Genomic DNA, 13,121 nt, shown 5'->3' with positions numbered 1-13,121 from the left:
CATAATACTGCCCACCTTTTTTCCCCGAGGCCCCACTCACACCCAGGTGAGTGGGCCCTGAACTCCTTGGATTGTAAACTTGCGCTTGCATTTTACATAGACCGCACTGCAGCTCATAGGCAGTCCACCCAAATCTTTGTCTCCTTTAATAAAAACAGACTCAGAGTTGCAGTGGGCAAGCAGACCCTGTCCACCTGGTTGAAGAACTATATTTCCTTCTGCTACCAGCAAGCAGGCCTTCCGCTACGGGACGCATGAAAGTGCATTCAGTCAGCCATGGCAACGTCAGTAGCGCACTTCCATTCCGTTCCCATTGCCGACATCTGCAGAGCTGCGACTTGAAGCTCTCTCCATACCTTCGCACCTGATTACTGTCTTGACAAGGCTGGCAGGCAGGACAGCGTCTTTGGCCAGTCTGTCCTGTGTAATTTGTTTCCAGTTTAGAAATCCAACTCTTCCTACCTACAGCTCACTTGTGAATTTCAGGCTGCCCTTCATAACCAACAGCACCCTTGTTGTGCCGGTTGCACATTTTGAGGTAGATTTTAAAAACATACACACGCGCGTACTTTTGTTCGCGCACCAGGCGCGAACAAAAGTATGCTGGATTTTATAAGATACGCACGTAGCCGCGCGTATCTTATAAAATCCGGGGTCGGCACGTGCAAGGGGTGCATATTTGTGCAACTTGCGCGCGCCGAGCCCTGCGCGTGCTGCCCATTCCCTCCGAGGCCGCTCCGAAATCGGAGCGGCCTCGGAGGGAACTTTCTTTCTACCCCCGCGCACCTTCCCCTACCTAACCCACCCCCCCTATCTAGACACCCCCCCCACCACCTTTATCAGAGAAGTTACTACTGCCTCCGGGCAGTAGTAACTTACGCGCGCCGTCGGGGCACTCGGCCACGCCTCCGACCACCCCTTTTTGCAAACTTCGGGGCTTGCGCGCGCTCCGCCGAGCCTTTGCAAAATAGGCTCGGCGCGCAGGGGAGGTTTGGGGTAGGTTTTCGGGGGGTACGCGTGTATCCCTTTGAAAATCTACCCCATTGGATGCTACTTGGTTGACTATTTCGGGCATCCTGTAGCTCGCTATTCACCCATATGTGAGGACTACCATCCTGCTTGCCCTGGGAGAAAGCAGAGTTGCTTACCTGTAACAGGTGTTCTCCCAGGACAGCAGGATGTAAGTCCTCATGAAACCCGCCTGCCACCCCGCGGAGTTAGGTTCGATACCATTTTCTTATTTTATTTTTCACTCGTACTTTTTGCTACAAATGAGACTGAAGGGGGACCTCGTGTGGCCACAGGGTTAGTGGCATGCTGGGCATGCTCAGTGTGCCAGTCAAAGTTCTAGAAACTTTGACAAAAGTGTTCCATGACAGGCTCCATTTGATGATGTTACCCATATGTGAGGACTTAACATCCTACTGTCCTGTGAGAACACCTGTTACAGGTAAGCAACTCTGCTTTCTTTTCACTGAACATATCACTAGCCACATTAAGTAGTGAGGGCATGCTGCACCAAGCAAGTCACCAGCGGAGGAAACGAATGTAGAGGAAATGTAAAGCTACCTTCCTTTACTTATAATAACTTAGCACCTAAAACCTACAAGGTTTGTAATTTAAAATTTGCTTATAAAATTAAAATCTTACTCTCAACTATTGTAAGCCACTTTGAAATAGCTGTCCAGCCACAAAAGTTGAACTAGAAATCCAAAGTTAATTGTTATTTTTTAATTTAAGAAATAACTCTCGGAGAGCCTTTGGAGGAGGGGAAATCAGGCTGACCTGGTCTCCAGAAGAGAACATGTAGCTGTAGCCAGTGCGGGCCCTGCCAAAAATAGATGTAGTTAGCAATAGTGGGAAGAGGTTCCAAGGAAAAGAGTAGGAGGGAGAGAGAAGGAGGGAACAAACAAAAGCAAAGAGGCTGGAGGAAATAGAGAGGGAAGAAAGAAGAGAGAGAGAAATGAGAGCAGCTCTTACTGTTTACTGTTCTCTACTTTGATAGATATCTGGAGTTTCCATTACATCACCAGAATCTTAGCCTCTTGCTCCTATTTTTAGTTTAATTGTTGATTTTCTTTTTAAGCAATAAATATTGTATTAGCACTTTATATAATCATGGATAAATGTCACCTGCATTTATTTCAGTGAGATTTTAGTGCTTACAAATGTGAAGAACTGATAATAGGCAAAACCTCCGCCTCTGCAGTGTTCCTCCCTGTATAATTCTAGTTCTGACAATGCACATCACTCCTGACCACACAGTTTTGCCAGTGCTCATCAGTCCTGACCTGGAGCATCTCCTATTGTTCTAGTATAGAGATCTTATGCACAACCAGAACATGATGGCAGATGACTGAAAGACCCACGAAGTTTGCCCAACAAACTTCATGCTGCAGTGCTATAGACCCAGTTGTTCTCTGACTTCCCTTTCATTACTAAGTATACTCTTTGCTTAATCCAGTGCACCTTTATCCTGACCTGTTATTCAAGTACAGACACATACACAAGTGGCTCTGTTAAATTTGATGGATTCAACAATTGATAAAAGTTGTTTTGTTTTGTTTTTTTCAAATTTAAGGGGATAACTGATAGGTAATCTTTAATCTAGAGTTACAATAATGAGAACTCAAGAATATAATTTGCTTGATTAACTTGAGCCTTATTTTTTGTCTGGTCTCAGTTGCTTTTTTATTATAGTTTGATGTGTGTTTTGTTTTAGTTTCTTTTCTCTTCTAGATATATAGATACTTAGATTTAAAAAAACAAAACATTTGCATGTATTCAACAGTATCACTGGGAAAATAATTTGCTGACTTGAGCTGATGTATTGAATCTTGTACTGTGAAATGTACTTCTATTTTTTTGCTCTCTTTTTGGTCAGTATTTCCATTTAACGAATGTGCATGTGTCTTCCCTTTTCCCACTGCATGCAGGGATTCGGTTTCGTAACTTTTGAAACTAGTGCGGATGCCGACAGGGCCCGGGAGAAATTGCACAGCACGGTGGTAGAGGGTCGTAAAATTGAGGTGCATGTTCAATAATTCAGATTTCTCTTTTCTCTCATTTTCTTTTCTTTTTTTTTTTGTTGGTGTCTTCCTTTCACTGATTTCACTATCCCTTTTCATCTTGTGTGTGCGCGTGTGTGTGTCTTTTTGTGCATTTCCTTCCATTGTTTGCAGTGTAAAAAAAAATTTCTCTCCGCAAAGGAAAAGCTTTGAGGGGTTTTATTTTTTTTTTCCTCCTCTTGTAGAACCTCTTAAGGTCCATTTCAGCAGAAAGATCACACACATGTTATGGCCACAACCTTATTATCATTGACTAATAAAGTAGCTACTGACAATTTTTACTAGTTTTCCATTAGTTAGAAACATAAAGAGAACATTTGATCATTTCTGGCACATCAGTATGGCAGCTTGCTTACTTTTTCTTTCTGTGCTGAAAGCACCCATGCTTGCAAGACTTTGCTGATAGGAAAACTAGTAAATATAGCTATTGAAAATTTATCATTTTCTAGTACTCATTTTACAGTCAGAATACATCACTTCTAAAATGAATGTGATGAACATTCCTTTGTTAAAAAAAAAAAAAAAATCTGGTTGTCTTGTTGCCATTTTCCATTAGGATTTTTTCTCTCCCCTTTCCTTTGAATTCTGAAGCTTCATTTCCCCTTATTTCCAGGTCAGAGACGCTGTGCTCCCCATCCCACCCTCTTTCCTATCTCCCAGCCATCCCACACATTTAAAGAAAGACATTTGTTTATAATTCTCTCTTCTCTAGTTAAAGGCAGGGTACAAATCAGAATGTATAACAATTTTTTTTTTTTAATTAAAAGCAAAACTAGCTTTGCATATGATAAGGTTTCCTGTGATATGTGGGAAAAGTCACATTTTTCATAAGATTGCAAAGTTTACTTTTTTGGAAGAATCAGGGGAGCATATTAAGATAACCACCCTGGATGAGGCCCCATTTCTTTCTTGTATGCTATGCAACGCTAACTGCCCCCGAATTAGACACTATTTGAAATAAAATAAATCAGCCTTTTTGAGTAAGATGTTTGCATTTTTCTTTTTCTTTGTTTTGCTTTTATATTTCCCTTTTTTCTTTTTCTTTTTGTTTGATTGGTTGGCAGCTTAAGTGTTTAGGCCCCTCCGTTGAGTCACTCTGTTTCCATGAGGTAATCTGTTCAAGCTCGCTGGCAACGGTGCAGTTTGGGCGGTAAGTGAAACTCCAACACATCCAAGAAGAAACTGTGCCAAAAACAAAAAGGACATCCACCTACCATTTGATTTGGTTTTTATTTTTTTGTTTTATTTTTCCCTTTGCAACTACCCATCCTGCTGCTGTTTTGTGATTTTTTTTTTCTTTTTTTCTCTGACCGCTTTTAATTAGCAGCTGCCTGATTTGATCATTATTTTCTAGCAGATTGGTTGGTGATCTTATTTACTTTTAATTTTTGAATCCCCTCCTGCACATCTTACTCAGAGTGACTTGATTCCAGTTTGGCTGTTTTTAATGCAACCCCTTTAGTTAATATGCACTTCCTTTTCTCTCTCTTCTCACATAAACTTTTCTGTTTGTGTAAGCACTCTGATTGCTTTCTTACCTCACTCTGGAGCTCTTGATTCCTCCTTTGCCGACTGAATGTTTCTGATTGATTCTTGCCATTTCCACTGTTTTTTTCCCTTTCTTTCATTGATTAGTGCTGTTTGTTGCTTTGTGCTGTTCAGACTTAACTCCCCAGCATTTGCTCTGTGTTAATGACTGATTGTTAGATCTCTACTTCTCTCTGGTTTAGCATCTCTGACTTTTATTTTTATTTTATTGGTGTGCAATATTTGCATGATGGTTTCATCATTGTTTGTTTTGTTTTATATTCATATTTTCTATTTGTAAGCTATGTTGGTAAATGTTAACTTTTTTTTTTAATACAGAGTCTAAAACGAGAGTAAACTTTTTCCCCTGCTCCCTAACAGGTTTTTAAAAGATGTGTTCCCAGCATACATTTAAATTCTTAGTCTTTAATAAAACCCACCCTGTTTATAGTATTCACTTCTCTGATTATTGCCAATGTGTGTTGTAATTTGTAACATCTTTTTTTCACCTTGGTGGTAACATGCATTATCCCAGGGATATGGAGGTAGAAAGGCAAGAAATGCAGAATTGTAAGATTGAGTTTTATGAATTTCAACATTAACAACATAAAAAGGATGTTTGTAATTCTTACAGGGTGGACACTACTGCCTGCCTTCTGTGAGATCTGTTAAAATTCTATATACGGAAACCACAAGTGTGGTTTCTCTTGAGCTTCCCCACTCCATACAGATTCATGATATTGCCACATGTCAAGTGAGCTGAACACATCCCACTGCTGAATAAACTCATTGGCAGCTTATCTCCATTATTAAATTATTTAAAGCACCAGTAGATTTACCAGAAACACTTGTTTGATTTTAAAATTTACAAGGATGGTCAATCAGGATGCTTGCTTGGCTAAAGATTCATTATCAGTTTCTTGGGGATTATTCTGTTTTACTGAATAAGAGAAGGGAATTGTGCATTCCCAAATACTCAATTGAAAGAAGACAATAGGTGGTTCTGTTAGACCGAATGGAAAGGAGTTTCTTTTATTGCTTTTGTTTTCAATATTTAGTGGAATGCCTGGCATTGCTCAGGTTGTTGCGTTCCATAACTATAAATTTTAAATTTGAAGAAAAATGGAAACAAATGTTTCATTTTAAGTAATTAACACAAAACATAGGGAATCTCTCTATAAATTACATTGACACTATATTAGGGCTCAGGCTCTACACAAGAAGAAGAGGCCTGCTGGATAGCCGCCACAGTTCCCATCCCATAGCAGCCAATGGAGAGTGCTGCTGTGGGACTCCATCCTGCAGTGGCTGAAGAAGGGGTCTGCTGTTGCCTGCAGAAGACTGAGTGTGTGCATATGCATATTGAGCTGTATGTGCAAGCCTGTGCTTGCATGAGCTTGTGTGCGCATAGTACCCAACATTGATTGGGTTGTCTGGACTATAACAAGTCCGTGTGTGCACGCGCCTGTGGGGGGGTCTCTTCCTGTGTGTTTAGGGGAATCTGTGTTTCCCTATACATACCAGGATCATTTCAGACGGTGGGTTATGTTCCATGTCCAGCAGATGGAGTCAGAACACAAAATTCCCAGGGGAGGACCCATATAACCACGCCTCCCCTGTAACAGCTCTCAGTAACGTTCTGACTCCAGCAGATGTGAGCAGGGGACTTGTGGTCCCCAGCTTGTTAGCTTAGGGCTACCTCCTCATGGGGATCAAGTTTAAAAAAAAAATAAATAAATAGGAAGTTTTAAATTTACAGTTTAGGTCACTTTGCTAAGGCTCCTCTTATAGCAGGGGGAGAGCTCTCCGCTGGTGCTGGCTCATCGCTCTCTAGCCTGGTGACTTGCTGACAGGCTGTTGCCTGTTTTCTTTCTTTCTTTTCTCATTTTCCTCACAGGGCTCAGTTGGGGTAAGTGTATTTTTGTTTCATCTTCTTTTTCAGCAGAAGACTGCAATTTTTTGGACTCCGGCTCTCTGAGGTGAAAGTCGGTAGCGCAGGCCTCTCCCTCCTGACTCAGGTTTTCCCCCCTCCCTTTTGGGGAGCGACCGACGTCTCGACCTGCGGCCCCGCGAAGCACCATTCCCCAGGGCCGCCTGCTGTTGGGAGGGTAATTCCCCGTCAGTTCTTCTTCAGGTCGGTGGGGGACCGCGGCAAGCGTCCGTTGCCGGGTCGGCGCTCATTTTAGGCGCGAGCCACCTGTAGAGCTTCCCCCCCTCTCTCCCTGCGGCGATGCAGTCCGCGGCGCCTTGTGAGGGCTCCGACAGGGCTGGATTATTTTCTGAAGAGGGTCTGTGCTCAGGCTGTTTCCCTGAGGGGGAATGTGTGCCAGCTACTAACAAGGACGTTCGAGCTGCAGACCGCGTGGGAAGGAAGCGCCAGGTCCCGTTCCCTCTCATCGCGGGAACGGCGGCCATTTTGTTGCAAGATTCTGATGCCGCGCTTTCTGAGGAGGACACGGATAATCCGTTCCCCACTTCTAGGCCCGTTTTGGACCCTTACTTCGAGTCTAATCCTGGTAGGCAGAGGGGGGATTCCCCGGTGGGTGACCCCTCAGGATGCCAGGCCTTTTCCCCTGAATTCATAGTCCTGATGCACAGGGCTTTTCTTCAGAGCAGAGACACGACCTTCAGGATCTGGGGACCCTCTCCCCCCAAGATACCATGTCCTTACCCCCCTCCTGGGTGGGACCCTCCCTCAGGCTCGCCCCCCTTTAGTAGGCAGGGGAGCGGGGACATCTCGTGGCCCTACCGGGACACCTTCGATAATACAGACTTCGTCGGGGGAAGGACAATCCCAGGACCCTGACGTGGATGACCCCACCTTGGCGGCCCAAGTGGAGGGCGACGACCCTAGGGTCCTCCGCATCTTCCAAGCGGCGGAGTTAGATGACCTCATTCCCTACATCCTCCAGGAAATGGATATTGATCCCCCTCCGGAACTCCGGTGGGGCCTGACCCGGCTCTCAAGAAGGGGGACCCCCTCCTAGCAGGACTGCGGCCTCTAGCCAAGTCTTTTCCCACTCATCACAAGATCTTGCAGTTGATCACTCGGGAATGGGATTCCCCGGAGACCAACCTTAGGGTCGGTAGAGCCATGGAAAAATTGTATCCTCTGCCGGCCGATTTTTTGGAAATTCTCAAAGTTCCCGCCGTAGATTCTGCGGTATCAGCGGTCACAAAGCATACCACTATTCCTGTCACTGAAGGGACGGCGTTGAAGGATATGCAGGATCGGAAGCTGGAGGTTTACCTCAAGCGTATCTTTGAGGTCTCGGCCTTAGGGATGCGGGCGGCTATCTGCAGTTCCCTCGCACAGCGAGCGGGTCTTTGGTGGGTGCAGCAGCTTCTCACCTCCCAGTCCTTACCAGACGCTGAGGCTCACCAGGCGGACAGACTGGAAGCCGTGGTTGCCTATGGAGCGGATGCTTTATATGATCTTTTAAGGGTCCTAGCCCGAACCATGGTGGCGGCGGTCTTAGCGCGTCGGCTCCTTTGGCTTCGCAATTGGTCGGCTGATTCCTCTTCCAAGACACGTTTGGGGTCCCTTCCTTTTAAGGGTAGGTATCTTTTTGGTGAAGACTTGGATCAGATCATCAAGTCCCTTAATGAGAACGCGGTGCACAAGTTGCCTGAAGATCGACCCCGTTCGTCAAGATCATATAATTACTCCAGAAACCATCATCGTAACCAGCAGAGAGCGCGTCCTCAGAGGCAACAGCCACCTCTGGCTCCCTCTTCTCGTTCGCACTCCTGGAACCAGCCCTTTCGTGGGCACCGCCAGGGTAAGGAAGCGCAGGGTCCTGGTACATCCGCTAAATCTACCCAATGATGCCAGACGGACCCGCGGGGTGGTCCCTCGACTGGGGGGTCGCCTTGCTCTCTTCTAGGAAGAGTGGGTCCAAATCACGTCGGATCAATGGGTTCTGGATATTCTAAGACGCGGTTACGCTTTGGATTTTGTTTGCGCTCCTTGGGACCGGTTCCTGTTTTCCCCTTGCGGGTCCTTAATCAAACAGGGAGCCGTGCAGCAGACCCGCGATAGTCTCCTTCAATTGGGGGCCATAGTGCCGGTGCCAGCCGCCGAACTGGGCCGGGGGCATTATTCAATCTACTTTGTGGTTCCCAAGAAGGAAGGTACTTTTCGTCCTATCCTGGACCTCAAGCAGGTCAACCGGTCCCTCAGAGTCCCTCGTTTCCGCATGGAGACACTCCGTTCAGTGTTAGCGGCAGTTCATCCGGGAGAATTCTTGGTTTCGTTGGATCTCACGGAGGCGTATGTCCACATACCAATTTGTCAAGCTCATCAGCGTTACCTACGCTTCAAAATTTTGGGTCAACAGTTCCAATTTCGCGCTCTTCCCTTTGGCCTGGCCACAGCTCCACGGGTTTTCACGAAGATCATGGTGGTAGTGGCGGCAACCTTGCGCAAGGAAGGCATCCTTGTGCATCCTTACCTAGACGATTGGCTCATCCGTGCAAAGTCACGAGCGCAGTGTATCCTCGCAGTCGACAGAGTGGTACAACTTCTCCAATCTCTGGGATGGATTGTCAACTTCACCAAGAGCAGCCTGGTCCCGTCCCAGTCGTTGGATTTTCTGGGAGCTCACTTCGACACCAAGAATGCCAGGGTTTTTCTGCATCCGGACAGAGCTCATTCTCTGCGTCAGCAGATTCAAGGATTTATGGCGCTCGAGACGCCCACTGCCTGGGACTACCTGCAGGTACTGGGGACCATGGCCTCGACCATCGATCTGGTTCATTGGGCATTTGCGCATCTGAGGCCTCTGCAGAGATCCCTACTCTCCCGGTGGCAGCCGGTGTCGAGAGATTTCCAGGCAATCCTTCCGATTCCGAGAGGAACCTTCCTCAGTCTCCATTGGTGACTGGAACCGCGGCACCTAGCTCAGGGGGTGTTGCTGGAGGACCCGGATTGGGTGATTATCACCACGGACGTCAGCCTCACAGGCTGGGGAGCGGTCTGTCGTGACAGCTCAATCCAGGGTCGATGGACGGAGGAACAGTCGAAGTGGCCCATCAACCGCTTGGAGACCAGGGCGGTCCGTCTGGCGTTACAGGGTTTCTTCCCCATAGTACGCCATCAAGCAGTCAGGGTGCTATCAGACAATGCGACTACAGTGGCGTACATCAATCACCAGGGAGGCACGAGAAGTCGGTTGGTCTCTCTGGAAACCGACAAATTGATGGAGTGGGCAGAGCTTCACCTCCAACGACTAGCGGCCTCTCATATAGCGGGAGTGGACAACGTTCAGGCAGACTTTCTCAGCCAACAAAACTTGGATCCTGGAGAGTGGGAGCTCTCGCAGCAGGCGATGCGGATAATAGTACGGCGATGGGGAACACCGCACGTAGACCTAATGGCAACCGCCGGAAATGCAAAGGCCGCCCGCTTCTTCAGCCGCAGGCGGGAACGCGGCGCTGAGGGCGAGGACGCGCTGGTCCTGCCCTGGCCGCTCCACTGTCTCCTATATGTTTTCCCACCGTGGCCCCTCGTGGGCAAGGTCATCCGCAGGATAGAGGCGCACCAAGGGCCGGTGATCCTTGTGGCGCCAGAGTGGCCCCGACGACCGTGGTTCGCGGATCTGCGCAATTTGACGGTGGAGGGTCCCCTTCGTCTCTGTCAGTTGCCACGTCTTCTACGCCAGGGTCCAATTTTTTTCAAGGAGGCAGATCGCTTCTGTCTTGCGGCCTGGCTTTTGAGAGGTGTCAGTTGAGGAGGCGCGGTTATCCGGAGCCGGTTATTTCAACGCTACTGAAAGCACGTAAGATGTCCACCTCTGTTACCTATGTTAGAGTCTGGAAGGTCTTTGAGGATTGGTGTGGAGCGAATGACATTCTTCCTATGCAGGCCTCAGTGCCACAAGTCCTTTCCTTCTTGCAGGCAGGTTTGGATTTGGGTCTTGCTTACAATTCTCTTCGGGTTCAGGTGGCGGCCTTGGGGGCTTTTCTTCGCAGTGGAAATAAGGAGTTTCTGTCCTCGCATCCAGACGTCTCCCGTTTCCTTAAAGGAGTGAGACACTTGAAGCCTCCGATTCGCCCACCTTGTCCGTCGTGGAATCTGAATCTGGTGCTCCGAGTCCTCTGTGGTTCGCCGTTCGAACCTCTAAGGTCGGCTACCATCAAGGACGTCACTCTCAAGACCATTTTTCTCATGGCAATCAGTTCAGCAAGACATATTTCCGAGCTGCAGGCCCTATCCTGTCGTGAACCATACCTTCGTTTCACGCCTGAAGGGGTTTCGCTGAGGACAGTTCCTTCTTTTCTCCCTAAAGTGGTTTCGGCATTCCACCTCAACCAATTGGTGGAATTACCGTCTTTTGCCTCTTCTGAGTCTGGGGACCTGCGTAGACTGGATGTACGGCGGTCTCTGATAAGCTATCTGGAGGTGACTAATGATTTTCGGCTCTCCGATCATCTGTTTATCCCTGGTCCGGACCCCGGAAGGGTTGCATGGCCTCCAAACAATCTATAGCGCAGTGGTTAAAGGGAGCGATCATAGCGGCGTACCTTGGCGTAGGTAAGTCCCCTCCGCTGGTTGTCAAGGCTCATTCTCTTCGAGCCCAGGCGACATCTTGGGCGGAGAGCTCCTCCGTCTCCACTCAGGAGATTTGTAGGGCGGCCACCTGGAAGTCGATCCATACTTTTGCGAGACATTATCGCCTGGACGTCGGTGCTCCGTCGGGCGGTCAGCTTGGAGACAAGGTAATACGAGCAGGGCTGTCTGCGGCCCACCCGTGATGGGAAAGCTTTGGTACATCCCACCGTCTGGAATGATTCTGGTATGTACAGGGAAAAGAAAATTATTCCTTATCTGCTAATTTTCGTTCCTGTAATACCATGGATCATTCCAGACACCCTCCCTTGGTTTGGGGGTTTGCTTGTGGGACATCCCTGCCTACCTGTCTTAACAATCTTTTACTCTGTATTTCGAATACTGCGCGTCTTTTTTGTTCACGCACTGCTGTTCGCAAGTTCACTGTTCAGAATTTAGTTGCTGTTTATTTGGACAGTGGTTATTTCAATTCCTTTCTTGATTACTTGATCCCTCTGTTTTTAGTCGGCTTTGTTAGTCTAGTTACTGAGAGCTGTTACAGGGGAGGCGTGGTTATATGGCTCCTCCCCTGGGAATTTTGTGTTCTGACTCCATCTGCTGGACATGGAACATAACCCACTGTCTGGAATGATCCATGGTATTACAGGAACGAAAATTAGCAGGTAAGGAATAATTTTCTTGTGCCTGTGTGTGTGGGGGTGCCTTTGGCTGTGTGTGTGTGTGTGTGTGTGTGTGAGAGACAAAGCTTTACAGATAAAGCAGATTGTTTGCACCATGCACCTTTCACTGTACTGGATGCCATCTAGTGGCCAAACACTGACACAACACAAGCCTTTTTTATAAACGTATAGATAGATTATAATGCATTTTTACTTTTTAAGAAACTGCTTTTTATCTGAAGAGTGGGGTATAATTACCTTCAAGAGCTGTTCAGATTCAGGAACCTGAATTGAAATTCAGATCTAGGTTGTGTAGAGCACTAAATTTGGGGAGTGGCACTGTGGTCCTGCTATGTAAGACTTCCTTTCCTAGAACTGAGCAGCACACAGAAATGGGGACTTAAGTTTTGGGGTATTTTTCCAGGTGGGAGTGGAAGGATTCAGCACTACCCATCTACTCGTTATGGTTCTCAATCTTAATGAACAAAATACATGGTAGTTTTACTACCAGAGATAACCGTTAATATATTCAATAGAAAAAATCTTCAAATAAGAACATTTCAGTGGGACCAGCTCATTGACTATGCACTGCCATGCAGAAAGCCTTGGATTTGATTCCCAGGTCAGGTCTTTCATTCCCTGGGTCATCTAGGGTTGGGGATGTATGGAAACAATGTTTTCCATGGAGAAGCAGCACAATACACCCATACTAATCAATATCCAATGGTGCCAACTCAGAGCTCACTCTCTACAAGCTCAAAAAGTTAAATTCTTTCTGAGCATGCACAGGAGTTCCCACGCTGTAGCAAATATTTTTGCGCTCTCCACAACTTGCTACGTGTGTAGTAATTTTTTTATATTTAATTTTTTCTTTAGTTTGTAATGTTAATTTAGCTGTTCTTAAACTGTTTTTGTTTCAATTTTTCAGTTAATTGAAGGCTGAGAAGAGAAAAAAAATATTAAAATCGTGTGAGAAATGTCACCACAAAAAGACAGGCAAGGCCTCCATGACCTCTGCTTGAAGTGCCTGAGTCCTGATCATGATTATGTCCATTTGCTGACCTGGTGGAAAGATGCCTCCTAAGACCCATTCATACAGGGACCTGAAATTAAAATATATATTCCTTAGCATTTGGGTAGGTCAATCCCAACAAGTGGGTTATGTATCTCTGCCAGTAGATAGAGACAGAGCAAAAGCTGACATCACGGCTATATAGTCCTACCCTGACATCAGCAGCCAGTATTCTCTGTCTCCAGCAGATGGTAGACATGCATTTCCATTCGGAGGATTGCCTG

General features: G+C 46.7%; 1 protein-coding gene across 16 annotated transcripts in view; it reads left to right on the top strand.

Moving 5' to 3' along the window:
* Nucleotides 1-13,121, top strand: part of RBFOX2 (RNA binding fox-1 homolog 2) — a 932,501-nt gene that overhangs the window by 651,964 nt on the left and 267,416 nt on the right. For 14 of the 16 annotated variants that reach the window (XM_029590393.1, XM_029590386.1, XM_029590387.1 and 11 more), the window contains one exon: nt 2,937-3,029. The exons of the other annotated variants lie outside the window; for them this stretch is intronic. In XM_029590393.1, the coding sequence (XP_029446253.1) occupies nt 2,937-3,029 (93 nt within the window). The remainder of the gene's footprint in view (nt 1-2,936; nt 3,030-13,121) is intronic. 16 annotated transcript variants of the gene reach the window in all.

This window comes from Rhinatrema bivittatum, chromosome 2 (genome assembly GCF_901001135.1).
Source record: "Rhinatrema bivittatum chromosome 2, aRhiBiv1.1, whole genome shotgun sequence".
Lineage (NCBI taxonomy): Eukaryota > Metazoa > Chordata > Amphibia > Gymnophiona > Rhinatrematidae > Rhinatrema > Rhinatrema bivittatum.
This window is presented reverse-complemented; position numbering and strand designations above follow the sequence as displayed.